The 14,248-nt window shown below is 36.5% G+C and overlaps 2 protein-coding genes across 2 annotated transcripts; one reads left to right on the top strand and one right to left on the bottom strand.

The window, feature by feature from the left end:
- Positions 1-3,889: 3,889 nt before the first annotated feature.
- On the top strand, positions 3,890-4,989 carry LOC108987546. The gene has a single exon (XM_035692201.1). It carries the CDS (start codon positions 3,999-4,001, stop codon positions 4,575-4,577), a length of 579 nt encoding a protein of 192 aa, XP_035548094.1. The 5' UTR covers positions 3,890-3,998; the 3' UTR covers positions 4,578-4,989.
- Positions 4,990-5,505: 516 nt separating this feature from the next.
- On the bottom strand, positions 5,506-9,930 carry LOC108987545 (protein NUCLEAR FUSION DEFECTIVE 4-like). Its single transcript, XM_018960476.2, has 3 exons — positions 9,288-9,930; positions 6,469-7,355; positions 5,506-6,301 (listed from the first exon to the last, which is right to left on the bottom strand). The coding sequence occupies exons 1-3, from the start codon at positions 9,615-9,617 to the stop codon at positions 5,836-5,838; spliced, it is 1,683 nt and encodes a 560-aa protein (XP_018816021.1). The 5' UTR covers positions 9,618-9,930; the 3' UTR covers positions 5,506-5,835.
- Positions 9,931-14,248: the final 4,318 nt, after the last annotated feature.

The following is a 14,248-nucleotide window of genomic DNA, read 5'->3' on the forward strand; positions in this document are numbered from 1 at the left end:
CTGTTTCTTGGCCCAAGATTTGTCTTCTTGTGCTCTTGTTAACATGCCATGGTAATCCTTCATCAATGTTAACTAACTGGTCCCAGTCCATGTATGAAGAGAGCTCCAGAACATTTCTCCTTGGTTTTTGAACATTATTCGATACCTCACTTTTGTTTTGGTACCTCAAGGGTGTCCAGTACAATATTTTTATAGATTCAGAGAGGTTAGTGTGTAATCCACAGAATGACGTATTTTCGCAAAATCTCAATGATCAGGCTAATGTCGTTTTCCCTTTTCCATATTGGCATTCTCTGACCCCAATCTTCACTATCTTTTGATTGAAATGGCTCCAACAAGAAAGGATAATCATGAGGGCTATTGTTAAGACAGCCCAATTTTAAACTGTTGGGATCAGTGGTGCTCAGTAATAAACCGTTTCAAAACGATCGTCGTTGACTCGTGTGTGGCTGATGCGCTTAAAATGGAGGTCGGTCAGCCAAAACGGTGGAGCTGGACTCCAGGAACCTACAGACTGAGCGAGTGCACTGCATGTGTGGATGTATTTATGCAGCTCAACCACCCTAGGAAGATATTGAAAACAAAAAAACTTAGAAAAAGTTATCGTCCATCTAGGATCACGAGTGCATGACCATTAGCCCAAACTGGCATAATTTGGAGATTGATATGGTTTCGTCCTATAAAGCAGGACATTTCACCTCCTAATCCATTAGGACATTAGAAGTGAAAGTAATCTGTTCAGCAACTGAGCTAATTTATAATGACCAATAATCCCCACAAGAACACAGGCCATCAAAAAATGGAGAAATCTACTCCCACAGTAAACATTTGAAACAAATTTCACAAAACTCGGAGATTATATATCCATGATCTGAATTGGTGATCCATTTGGCATTCAAGCGCAAGATCCCATTAGGCCAATGGCAAGTTTCTCACCATGCATGGTACAGAAGCTCATATCATCCTGTTTTGTCCAAATTTCATGAGGCCCGTTTCAGCTTTCCTTATGATCTATGGCTATGACCTACAAACACAAGAAAACCCTTTCCCTAACCTGTAATATTAGAGTCAACAGTGCAAGCTGCCTGCCGCCCGTAGATCATGTATATAACTATATATTAGCAAATATTAATGTTTTTTTTTTTTCTAATCAATGTATTTGTTTCTTATGTCACATTTTCTTTAATTATTCTGTTATGGGGTCAACTATTTCTGCTATAATTTAAGGGTATGACTTTACTCTTTTTTTTTTTCAGAGAAAAAAGAAAAAACCCCATTTCCCCGGTCAACGATCGTTTCTTATGTATAGGGTTTTTCTAATTTTGTTCTGACTTATGAGGTCAACTATTTCTGACATTTTTAATTTTGAGGCTATATATGCTTGAATTAGAACATACGAGATCTTAAATTTATAATATTTAAAGGTAATTGGAGTCTATCTATTAATCTATCTATCTTGTTTAAAACAAGTGCTTGATGGAATTAAGAAGGCCATGCAGCTCGCATCTGACATAATTAATTTTTAGCAATATATCCTTGCAAGTTGCAACACCCTTGTTATGGTGTGCACGTATGATTTTATATATAAAAAAAAAAAAAAAAATTAGCATATCCAAAGAAATATTTAATATGTTAATGCATTAATTAGCTAGTTATGAGCGTGAATTTAAGGTAGTACTCTAGCAACAGAAACGTCTAACTAGCTGGCTATAGTGAAAGATAACATGACTCGATCCCACTTGAGATCAAAAGCTCCCACGTACCTCATGATCAGTACGTGACTTACAAGGTCCGACATCACGTGAAGATTATTCTCGACATACATGCATATAACAAGGACCATCCATGTTATTCGATATTGATATCATGATCATGATCTATAATTACCTTACTAATTCATGATCTGCGCAGAAAATGATGACAATGCTGCCACTCGCATGTAGTAGTGTGATAAAGATTCATGAGATCAAAACAAAAAAGAGCGATCGAGCTAGGTGATTCACGGGCGTGTAATTAAAAATTGCGTTATCCTCCGTAACCATGCATGCATGCATGGCTGATTAGATTCGATTCATGATGTGGATTTGAAACTAAAGTACTAGAGGTCTAGGTCGTACTCATCATGATCTTTGTTTATATTATATAATGATAAAAAAAAGTCCAAACCTCATTATTAAGAAAAAAGAAGTTAGAAGTTTTACCCACAAGAGAACACCTCTTATATATAATTCACAAGGTAATAGTATTGATCTCTAGCTACCAAACTCAATTAATTATTAGGGCTGGCTTGCATGTGAAGTAAGTTACAAGTACCTGCAGATCATCATCTCTTTATATAAAATAAAGTTCAAAAAGTAACTATAATAAGGCCGCGCGCATGTGAAAAAGTTGGGAGACAAACAAAAACTATATATGCATATATGCAAGCAAGCACTAGCTAGTAGTAGTAGTACTACGTGCCTTTTGAGACAATTGTTAGCTAGTACTGATCAGCTAGCTAGCTATAAGGGATCCATGATCTATTAAATGTCAAGACAAATCGTATTGATGAGGAGACAAATTTTCAAACAAAATGTTGCATGCATGACTATCAAAAGTATATATGCATATGACAAAATCATTTGGTAGGAAACATTTTAGCGCATGCATGCATGCATGCATGTGAGTAGTCGAAAGAAATTAGCAGATTCTCATATAGATATGAAACACTGAACATATAGCTTTTCTACATTATGAATAAATCAGTCCATTGTATTGTTGCCAATTTCTTTGTACATTTTTTAAAAGAAAAAGTTTTTTTTTTTTTTTTCTTTAATGTCAATGTCAAGCTGGACCATACTTGGAAAAATCTGATCTTTGAAGTTGAAGCATTGAACGAATCGAATTCTGGAGTGGGTTTTGAGGTATTAATGATCAGTAGAAATATTGGTGCATCTAGAATTCATCAAATCCTAGAAATTATAAATTTGAGGAATGGAATTGTAGTGCATGCCTATATACATGTGTGCCCATGATACGGGTTGCCAAAAACAGAAGAAAAATCATGACATGACATGACATGATGGGTCAGTAATATAGGCCAACTAATTATGGGAATTCCATCAATCATATGTATTTCATAAAAGTTTGGTAGAAATGAACAGAAACTGCTTGGCTTTTGTCTGACCAAACCCTTTGCTTAACCAGACTATATAAAAATCACTTCAAGCCGCGTCTACGAGACATAGGTGCGAGCCATTTACTTGACTTTAGAATTTTTTATTTTTTTTTTGTGATGTATTTATTGGTTTTGGAATGACTCTAACAGACTTCTACCACGCTGAAATTTATATTCTGTAATCTTTTAATTTATTTATAAAATACTAAACTTGCCTAGAAAAAAAAACAAAAAACAAAAAACCAAACCCTTGTCTCCATCTTTGGCCAAAGAGGTTTCCGAGTTTTAAATTGGAGTGTATTTTTCCACTTTCCTCGCAACTTCTTCACACTGGAAAAAAACAGGTAGTGCGTGTCCCACGGATTACTCTTTCGGCCAAGCCGTGATTGATGGCAAAAACTTCCGCTAGGAAGGAACACTCAAAGTTTCATTACACCTAGTTTAGTTTTATAATTCTTCTCGATTCATCTTATTTTATATTATCTAATCATTATAATTTTTTTAAATCTTTATATAAAATAAAATAAACAATTCAATCTTTTCAAATAATAAAATAAAAATAATATTAAAACAAAACGAGGGAACAGAACATGGCCATGCAGACCCTACACCACTTTCTCTGCTCTTTCTTTTTTCTTTTGTCACTCTCAAGCTTCAACTAACATCAAAATTACAAGAGAACCAGACCGCCCAAATAAAGTCCAAGTCACCCTCAACTTCATGATCGCCCTCTTTTTTATACACCCTCAAGGCTTCAACTTTATATATATATATACGCATCTCTCTCTCTCAAATTATCACAGACAAAATTAACACACATTCGCATCATTCCTAGCCAGCCATGGATTGGTTCTCATGGCTATCTAAAACCGGCCTCGAGCCGTCGCTAGTATACGAGTACGGTCTCGCTTTTGCTCACAATGAGCTTGAAGAAGAAGACATAATTTATTTCAACCATGAGTTTCTCCAAAGCATGGGGATTTCCATAGCCAAGCACAGGCTAGAAATCCTCAAGCTTGCTAGAAAGGAGAAGGGAGGAAGACCGCGTTCCATATCAAGGCTTCTCGTCGCCATGAGGAAGACAAAAAGGTGCTTGGCTAATTGCATCCGCACATGGATTCGCCGTGAGGAGTCGGCTCTGGTGCTTGTGCCGAGGCCCAATTATGGAACAAGAGGGAAGGGAGCCATGTTGAAGAGGAACAAAACATTGACGACGGTAAAACAAGAGAGGTTGTTGCTCACAAATGGGAGTCCTATGGTGTTTGCTTCAGGGCCTCTTCGGTTAGATAGTTTTTCGAGCCCTTTGGGGTATGATCTCCGTAAGGAGGAAAAGATGGACGGCAACGACGACGGGTACTGGTCCGCCGGTGCTGAAGAGATCAGGTGGGATACCATGTTTCAGGATTTGAAACCCACCTGAGTTTTCCCTCCCTGTTCTGTTTTTTCCTCTTGTATTTCGCATTTGATCTCTCTTTCTTTTCGTTCTTTTTTTTTTTTTTTTGGATGGGGCTTGTTTTGTGGAGTTAATTCTCAATGGTGAGAGATGGGTTTTTGGGTTCTTCCACCAGAGAGTTTTGGTTGTGTTTCAGAAGAGAGCTGTTTTGTCTTTTTAGATTTTTTTTTTTTTTTCATTAATGGTGGGATCATCCTGACGACAGACTTTAGCACCCAAGGGTCTGCTTCAGTAATGAGATTGTCTCCCCCTGCTTTTGTATCTTCAATGACTTTATTGAAAGATAGGGAAAAAAAAAAGAGCACTAGTATTTTTAATGTGTTCGTGAATCGTGAGGTGAGCAGAATGATAACGTGCAATGTCCGGTACTTTCACCCCATCCTGCTGAGATTCAAGAATGGTTAACTGCATCGATTTTTATTTTTTTATGACGACGACCGACACAACTTATTCATATGAGTTGGTGAAAATTACTCTGTACGACTTTAAGTTTCTTTTTACCTTCGACATATTCACTTCAGTTGATAATTTTGACCCATCGAGTATATACGAAACATGTATGAGTAAGTTTTCTGAGTCTGACAAAAACTGGATTGACCCAAATGTAATTCGATTGTCATAAAAGAAGGGTACACAAGTTGATTTATCTGGGATCTGTCCCGTCTTTGGTCATTTTAGTCGGGAAATATTTACCAAACGGGCTTGATTGCAATGAGTAAACAAATGCGTTGAAAGCATTCTAGCATGGTTTTTTCCCTTGAGAATGGAAGAGAGCAAGAGGATTTATATAAGGTGTGATTTCAGAATTCTATGGAGTCTCACATAGTACGTGAGCTGATAGCAGACTAACTAAGCTAAAGATGTAGCAGCTGGATTTATGTCAAAATTATGAAGATTTATCCTCAAAAATGAAATGTGATTGTGTTTATACATAATAAGTACAGTTCCTCAAAAGGCTAATGTAGCAAATGTCGATATGAATGTGAGGCATCTACTCTAAGCCCCCAAACTTTGTAATAACAACAAATGACTTCGATTGAAGCTTCCCTGAATAAATCATCTCCTTGGGGGTGAGGGAGGCTCAGCAGATTTTCACACAAGTAATAGTAGTACATTTGCAAAGGCACACCTCGGATATTCCCTTGGTAGTTAACTTATGGAAGCATACCTGTACAACATTGGAACACCTCAATCATCTCAGCTCGGGAACTAGGAACCCACATCATCAGTAGTTTGTATTTTGAGGAAGTCGAAAAGAACCACCAGCATAAAGCAGTTGGTAGACCGGTTGCACTCTAATGGTCAGAATTGTGCTCAAGATGGTGCCCAGCCCACAAACTCCAGCCAGAACCAGGAAAGTGAGCCTGAAGCAATTGGAACCTAAACAGGTAGACCCTCCTTGTGTAGCAGCTTCAGCATCATATAAATAACCAGCAAGCAGAGCTGAGAAAAGGATTGCACCAATAGGATTGCCTAATGCCATTGTGCTGTATATTATGCCAAAATGCTTTAAGCCGAAAATCTCAGAGGCAGTTGGGACCATCGTAGAATACTGAACACCATAGCAGATTCCAAGTAGAGCAGTAGCAATATAGAGAGTCGAAGTGAGGGATAATGCATATAGAAGGAAAGATATGGTCATTACAATATGTGCACATATCATCCAAAATGTGCGAGGAAGTGTTCTCGACCTGCAAGAAACAGTCTCATATCTAGTGAAAATCATGGCCTTACAAAGTAGCAAGAAAATATCCCCTTTCAAAACACAAGAGGAATCAAAGGTTCACTTGTGTGTAAGAGAAAATCAAGTCTTATTGCGAAAAACAAGTAACCAATTGGAAAGAGAGAGAGGAAGGACCTGACAAAGTGTTCAGAAACAGCACCCGCACCAAGACGACCCACAAAATTGCAAAAGCTGAAGAGAGACAACAACAAGGTTGTATCATCAACACCTAATGCCACCCCAATCTGAGCCAGATTATTTAGAACTGTTATTCCTGGACCAACCCCAAGAAAGTATGAAAACCAAAGAAGCCAAAAATCAGCCTTGATTAGAGCTTCACGGAACTTGAAATCTTCCCCCCTACGGGGGGCTCTCCTTTTCTTCTTCACTGCCCCCTCCCCAACAGCAAGAAGTGTTTCCACATCTGAAGCATCTTCACTCTCATGGAAATTTCCAAGATGTGTAGATGATGAAGTTGGTGTTAACAAAGGATCTGTTTGGGTTGAACCAACTAAATCATCTGAAGAATAAACAGGGGGACCCAGTTTCTTTGCAGGAAAAAATGTCATTTTCGCAGGAATTATAAGGGGGGACATCAGAAGTATAACCATTATGGCAACTAAAATGTAGGAAACAGTGCCACTTAGAGAAACTGTGTCACTAATCACTGTGCTCGAGAGAAGATAGATGGCAAGCAAAACACTAGAAGCTTGCGTGAAAATAAAATGAACATGCTCTGAAGAGTCTTCTCCAGATGCAGGAGTACAAGCCCGAATAAGGTACATCATGGCTAAACATAAAAAAGGAAGCCCAAGTGCTAGGAATAACAATAGTTTTGAAGCTGAGTCATTTAGCACCATACTGCATATTACTGTATACACTGCAGCACTGATCCCGATATAACCTTTAAGAATGCCAGCAACTGTGCCCCTACTCAGAGGGAAGTTTCTCATGTTGGTTACAAGCACAGCTGTGCCGAACCATGCACAGCTGTTGGTGCCAATACATAGCGCAAGCCATAACTGCCATTGGAGATGATGCACATTATAACTACATATTCTTAAGTGGGCAGGAATATGTATATAACAATAACAGGATTCTGAATGCAAAGTGCACCACAAAAATTTAAGGCATGAGATGTTATGATGGAAACAAATGAAATTAGCTGTGACTGCAAACAGCTCAAGGGGGTAAATGAACTGCATAGCTCTGTAGTTTGCATGCAGATAACAGGATTATAAAATCGACTAAAACCAAATATACATACATATATATATATATATATCTACAGTATTCCTTCGTCATAAGTGAGGGCTATTAATAAAATTAGGACTATGTCCTCTTTCAAAAAATATATATATATATATATAGAGAGAGAGAGAGAAGAGGGAGAGAAAGAGAGAGAGCGCGATGGATGGGCTTTGGCCTCCATTTGTCTATGGTGGTGTCTTTGGAGGGAGAGGAAAGCAAGAAGCTTTGCAGGTCCAAGCAATCACAGATCAATGAATGAGCTTATAGTTCTCTTTTATAACAGTTTACTCCATTGATCGATTGTAATAGATTCTAATGGTTTGAATATTCATGAATTCCTTGTATCCTTATTCAATCATGCCTAGGTGTTGCTCTTGTATATGTCCTGTTTCCTTGGGCTGTGCCTATTCCTCATTGATAAAATCTTTATTTACTGATTAAAAGAAAAAAAAAAAAAAAAAGATTTCATCCATCACTAGGTATATGTAGCCGTTTGGAACACTCCCGAAGTGATATTTTGCAATACCCAATAATCAAACAGAAGGTGTAGATGTTGGCAATATCCAGACACATGAAGTGCTATGATCAAGCAATCATCAACGGAACTTCATGCATAAACCACCAAAACTCTATTTTCATACAAACCCGGTTCAGGAAATAACTACAATTTTTTTTTTCTTTTTTTTTTTTTAATAAACATTCCTCATCTTATTAATATCCCTCACTTTTGGCAGAGGAAAACCTCGGTAACAAAACATTATGCCTGTGGGTTACATATGTTCATGAATCCAAAACCAGGCCAAGAGACTATAGAAGCAGAAAAAAACTGTATGTGGCTGGGACCAAGACACCCAGGCCAAGATATATATATATATAAAAAACCAGAGACAAACCGTAAAGACCAGAGAGAAACCAGAGCAAACCCAGGCCAAACCAGAACCAATAACACCAAAAAGAAAACCAGACCAGAGGCATATTAAACCAGACGAATATTGGGGAGGCCTGCCTTTTCTAACCTCAATATCCCTTTAAGTCCATAGGGAACTTCTGTTGGAGACCCCCATTGACCACCACGCCCCTCCGCACCCATCCTCGCCAAGAAATAATTACAATCTATTGGACGATCAAGTTCAAAAATGGGTATGTAAAGATATATGCGTTTTTTTCAAACCAGAATATAGAAAAAAAAATATGTATGCTCAAAGACAGTTATTGCAGACAAATCAAACCCTGAGCAGTAAAACAATTGAATCCATCCAGCAATATTTTCAAAACAAACAAATGCACGAACAGGTTAAAAACTAATGTTTTGATTAATCTCATTTACGAGAGAGTTCTTTCATGCAATTAAATTCTGACGGTACGAATTCAACCCACCGCAACAACAAAAAAAGGAATACACGAGGTTATGTAAGAAATACAAATAAAAAAAGTATTGGAAAAACTAAACTCAACAGTCAGTTGTCTCAGATAATAGATTTCAAAAAGGCTTGCATAAAGACAAATTAACCTGTTGAGCAATAGTGCCAAAACAGTTGAATCCTAAATCGGGTACCCAAAAAGCTTCAATTCTGGACAAAACTAACTCAACAGCTAGTGGTTTTAGGCAATCGAGTTCATATAGTATCCGAAAAGATTTTTCTTTTCTTGAAATTAAATAATGAATAATCAGATCGGAATAGAGTGATGAAGGGATCGCTTACCAGCCAATAAGGCAGGTTCTGAACAGTCTGGGAAACAGCGAGCCATAGAACACCATATCCTAAGAAACACAGCGAGGCACCAACCAAAAGCAGAGCCCAAGGAGGGAACTTATTGCAGGCAATACCAGGGAGAATACTCACGCTCTCTCCAATATCGTTGGCCACTCCAAGCAACGTCACCTGCTGCTGGTTGTAGTCCATTACGGATTTGAGTGTTGAGGAGTAGAGTGGGAAGTTGTAGGAATTTCCAGCCGCTATTTGGACCCAGACCGCGGCTGCCAAACCCACCCATGGCGGTCTGCTTCCTACTTTCAGAACTAGTTTTGGCATTGGGTTCACTATTATTCACTTATGTACCACGTGAAAACACACGGAGAGTATGACAGTATGTTGGAAAACAGAAGTGTCAGAAATGGAAAAGAGAGAGCTTTGCCATGGATTCTGATCGAAAGAAAGAGATCATATGGGTAATTTGCCTAACAAGATGATCAGAGCATCATTCTGATGGGAAAAAGAGAGAATTTAAAGGGTCGGAAAGATCAACGTGGAAGAAGAAGCTGCATCGGGTGCAATTATATTAATATGAACGGCAAATCTACCATCCTACAATTGCAGGCTGCAGCCCTCAGTCAAAGATGAAGTTTAAGGCCCCCGACTGTTAGATTGAGAGAGATGAATTTAGATAAAAATTAAAAAGTGAATAAAATGAAAAATATTATTTGAATCATAATTTGAATCAATAAAAGTTATCTATTGACTTTTTTAATTTTTTATTTAATAATTAAAAAAGTAATTATTAATAAATTTATTTATTTTAAGTTTATATTACTATTTTTCATGCTTATAAAAATAAACGTGAGGACGTGAGGGATTAGAATTAACGGATTTTTTTAATATAAATTTTCCACACCAATCTATTAAAACTGATATTCTATTTTTTGTGGCGCGAAATTATCTTGAAAATAAGATATTAACATAACAAAATAACTTACATTTTATTAAAATTAGTTCTTTCGATAAAAAAAATGATCGAAAGAATTAAAATCATTTTTGAAATTATCTTGATTTTAATTCTTTCGATCATTTTTTTTTTTTTTGAAAATTAGTTCTTTCGATATTTTGAATCAGACTTTTGATGTTATAATATTTCTAGCTTTGATAATTTAGGTTAAAAATGTAAGGATGTTTTTGTTAAATGGTTGTAGTATATATTTTTCAATACTTAGGCATGGTTTCATTAGTGAAACTAACTTATTTATTCATTACAGTTTTTTTTAATTTATAAATAAAATATAATAAATAATTTAATTTTTAAAAATTATAAAATAAAAATTATATTATAACAATATTTTATCCAATATTCATTTCGTCTTATTTCACTATCCAAACCAAGTTTTAATAACCACATCTCATCTTAATTATAATGACTTAAAAAGAAATTTAAAATCCCGTTAATTTGTGAAGTTAAAATAAATATTTGTTATTACAATTGAAGCAAAAAGAAAAAGTTACTCTGTCTCGTTTATTCATATATGGTTGTCTAATAACAGAGTATTAAAGAGAGAACCTTATAACCCATGCTAATTCCTCAAGAGTTTTTTTATATAGTATCTACTGTAGTGGTACACACAATACATACACTACGTAGATGCATGTGGTCCAGTTTTTTTATTTTATTTTTTTGCAAAACACACAGACGGCTACCCCATCTCTAATCATCTCTCTAGTCTCTCTCATCAACTCTTTTTTTCGCCGGCTCTCTCTCTCCTCGACTCTCTCACTCTCAATCTCTCTCTCATATATGACTCTCTCTCTCTCTCATATCGATCTCTCCCTCTCATCTCTGACTCTCTCTCTCTCTCTCTCTCTCATCTCTGCTCTCTCTCTCATCATCTCTCTCATCTCGGACTCTCTCTCTCTCGTTGGGTCTCTCTCTCATTATCTCTCTCATCTCTATATTATCAATGGCTACTCATGTGACATATAATGTATACAATTTGAATACAGTAAAATAGTAGCTACAACCAAGATTTTTTCATTCCTCAATGACCAGGTTGTGATGCACAGAGAATGAATAATTCTGGGTGCAGTCCTTATTCAAGGCCTCCCCATGCACGACTTAATGAAACAGATCGTTTCACTTAATAAAATGATTCCAGCTTCTTTTTTTTTTCAAGACAAAACTACGGATCAGATAGACATAAAAAACCGCAACTGTAATAAACCTCTAACAATACATGACCTTCAACCCTTCAATAAAGCCCCGTTGCCCTGTTCTCCTCAATCCAAAACTTCACAAAATACAAAAAATCATGGTCAAAAACTCTCTCCAGACTCCACACATTATGGCTTAAACAAGAAAAAGAATGAGTTGTAGACCTCAGATTCATTAAAAAGTTATAGGGACATATATATCACCACTAGAACTATGGCTGCAAACGGTCAGGTCCGGTTCGACGATGGATCGAAAATTTTCGATCCATCATTTTTCCGGACCGGACCGGACCGAACACCCAAAGGGACCGGACTGGACGGTCCAGTCGGTTCGGCCTTTTTTTTTTTTAATAATTAATAAAAAAATTTATTTAAAATACTAAATTAAATTAAGTGACTTATTAATGTGGATTATGTAACAAACTCAATAAAAAAATATTTTATATGGTCAATGATAATAAATTAGATGAAAATTATATTATTAATTTATATAATTACTATATAATTAACTAATTGATATTATATATTTATTAATTCATAGAATATTAACAAGTGTTAATAGCATATTTAAAATTTTATATTGTTAATAGTGATAGGTTAGATGAATATATATATATATAAAATATTGTTAATTTATAAAATATTAACAAGTATTAATAATATATTTAAAAATTTATATTGTTAATTGTACAATTATTATATATAAAATATATATTTTTTTTCATTCGGTCCGGTCCGGTTCGAAAAAACCATGGACCGTGGACCGGACCGAATGTTTTCGGTCCTCTAAAATATGGACCGGACCGGACCGGTCTAAGTCTCGGTCCGATCCGGTCCGGACCGAAACGGTCGGTCCGTTCGGTCCGATCAGACCGTTTATCACCCCTAACTTCAACTATCTGTTATTAGTGCAATCGTTGTTAGTCATTTTTTTTCTGTCATCCCATTAGCATTGCCAGCACCACTACCATGGTTGTTTCTAAATTCCAAATTTTAGAGATTACTTTGGTGTCAGCTCAAGACTTGGAGCCATCATGATCGAGATTTACGCCTCATCTTGGTTGCGTGACACACTGGTTGGTACCTTCCGTGTCCTCATTAGCAATCTTCTCCCTCCCTCATCTCGCAATGAAGGCAAAGCAACAATGAGACTGGTGGCGCTCCAAGTTCGTCACCCATCAGGTCGCCCACAAGGGATTCTCAACGTCGGTGTCATGCTCCTTGACAACACCTTTCGTAGCATGCCCCTATATAGAGCTCTCAACAAATCGACAGTTGGGTATTGGGATCTAATGAAAGTCAAGACTAAAAAATAGAGCTCTGGCCAAAGGACTTCATCTCATTTGACTGCCAAGAACAATGACAACGAGAGCTCTATATTGGACAATTGGTCCCAAGAAAGCGATGGCAAAAGGCTGAAGACAAAGATCGCAAGGTGGTGGATGGAGCTTCCCCCAGTATCTGAATTTGAATATCAAGATCTCAAGTCAAAATGAAGGCATACGGGGAACAGGCGTAAGCGCTACAATGGTGTCGAAGATGGTTTACGTTGTGGCGACTGAAGATAATGGAGGAAAAGCTGACGTCGACTGTGGTGGACGGAGCTTGAAGGTGGCCGACGGCGTTGGGGTTGGCTCTGTAAATGGAAGGATCTGAAATTCTATCGGGAGGGAAAATATAATAAGGGCAATTTTGATATTTCATCATAATTTGTAAGGTAAAAGACTGAAAAGTCCATTCGTTCGCATGTAGTCCCACCAACAGGATTGTATGTACCAGTACTCTTTGGAGAAGTGGGTAGATGCATTGGAATGCACTTCAATCTAGGGTGTTGAGTCTTGACCTGTGGATGTAGGGAGAAGATAGGGATTTGCTTAGAGGACCACACCTATAATTAATTGTTGTCGTTTTACTTTGATGGGATGGTCGTATCAATAGCTGTGCAGCAGGATTCCCACTTTTTGTGGTGTATTTGTCTTATCCATTAACACGTTTAGTTTAGTTTATTGGCTGGGATTTATGGAATTAGTTCTATTTGCCCCATTTTATGGAGTAATTATCAATATGACATGTGAGAGTTAACAGCTCAAACAATTAAGGTCACACGTTAAGGTTACCTTTATAAATTGAATTGAATTGAATTGAGTTAAATTATTTATAAATAATAATAAATTAAGATGATAGAATAAATTTTATAGAATTTATTTAAGATAAATTTAAATATGTTTAGATGTTAAGATAAAAAATTAAAAAAGATTGTCAGTCTTACATATAAAAAATTATTAAATTAAAAAAAGTTATAAATTTTACGTGTAAATAAATTTTAAATTAAAATAATTTTAATAATTTTAAAATTTAAAATTTAAATATTAAATTCAATTTAAAATTCGATTGAATTGAGTTAATTTCAACCAAAGCTGTCAATCAAACGAAGTCGAAGTGTAGGGAGATGTTTGGATTCGCAGGACATCTCAGCTCATCTCAACTCATCTCAACTCATCTCATTATTATTCAGCAACTTTAACTTATAAATCTCACAACTATTTATAACTCATCTCATTACTATTTATAATCGATCTCAACGCATCTCAACTCATTTTCGAATCCAAACGTCTCTAAACTAATTAAACGTGGACTCTTCTAGACTTGACAGACGTTGGGTGGGTGGGGAGAAGGAGAGGTAGAGTTCAAATCGAGTACGTGATTCTATGAAACCGACTTTTAAATGCCGAATTTTAATTATTTTT

This window comes from Juglans regia, chromosome 7 (assembly GCF_001411555.2).
Source record: "Juglans regia cultivar Chandler chromosome 7, Walnut 2.0, whole genome shotgun sequence".
Classification (NCBI taxonomy): domain Eukaryota; kingdom Viridiplantae; phylum Streptophyta; class Magnoliopsida; order Fagales; family Juglandaceae; genus Juglans; species Juglans regia.

What these genes read in the sequence shown, in the direction of transcription:
- LOC108987546 (XM_035692201.1), top strand. Translation starts at nt 3,999, where the DNA reads ATGGATTGGTTCTCATGGCTATCTAAAACCGGCCTCGAGCCGTCGCTA.
- LOC108987545 (XM_018960476.2), bottom strand. Translation starts at nt 9,617, where the DNA reads ATGCCAAAACTAGTTCTGAAAGTAGGAAGCAGACCGCCATGGGTGGGT. An exon ending in AGAACCTGCCTTATTGGCTG is followed by an intron (nt 7,356 to 9,287) that starts GTAAGCGATCCC and finishes CTCCAATGGCAG; the next exon opens with TTATGGCTTGCGCTATGTAT. An exon ending in GTTTCTGAACACTTTGTCAG is followed by an intron (nt 6,302 to 6,468) that starts GTCCTTCCTCTC and finishes TGTTTCTTGCAG; the next exon opens with GTCGAGAACACTTCCTCGCA.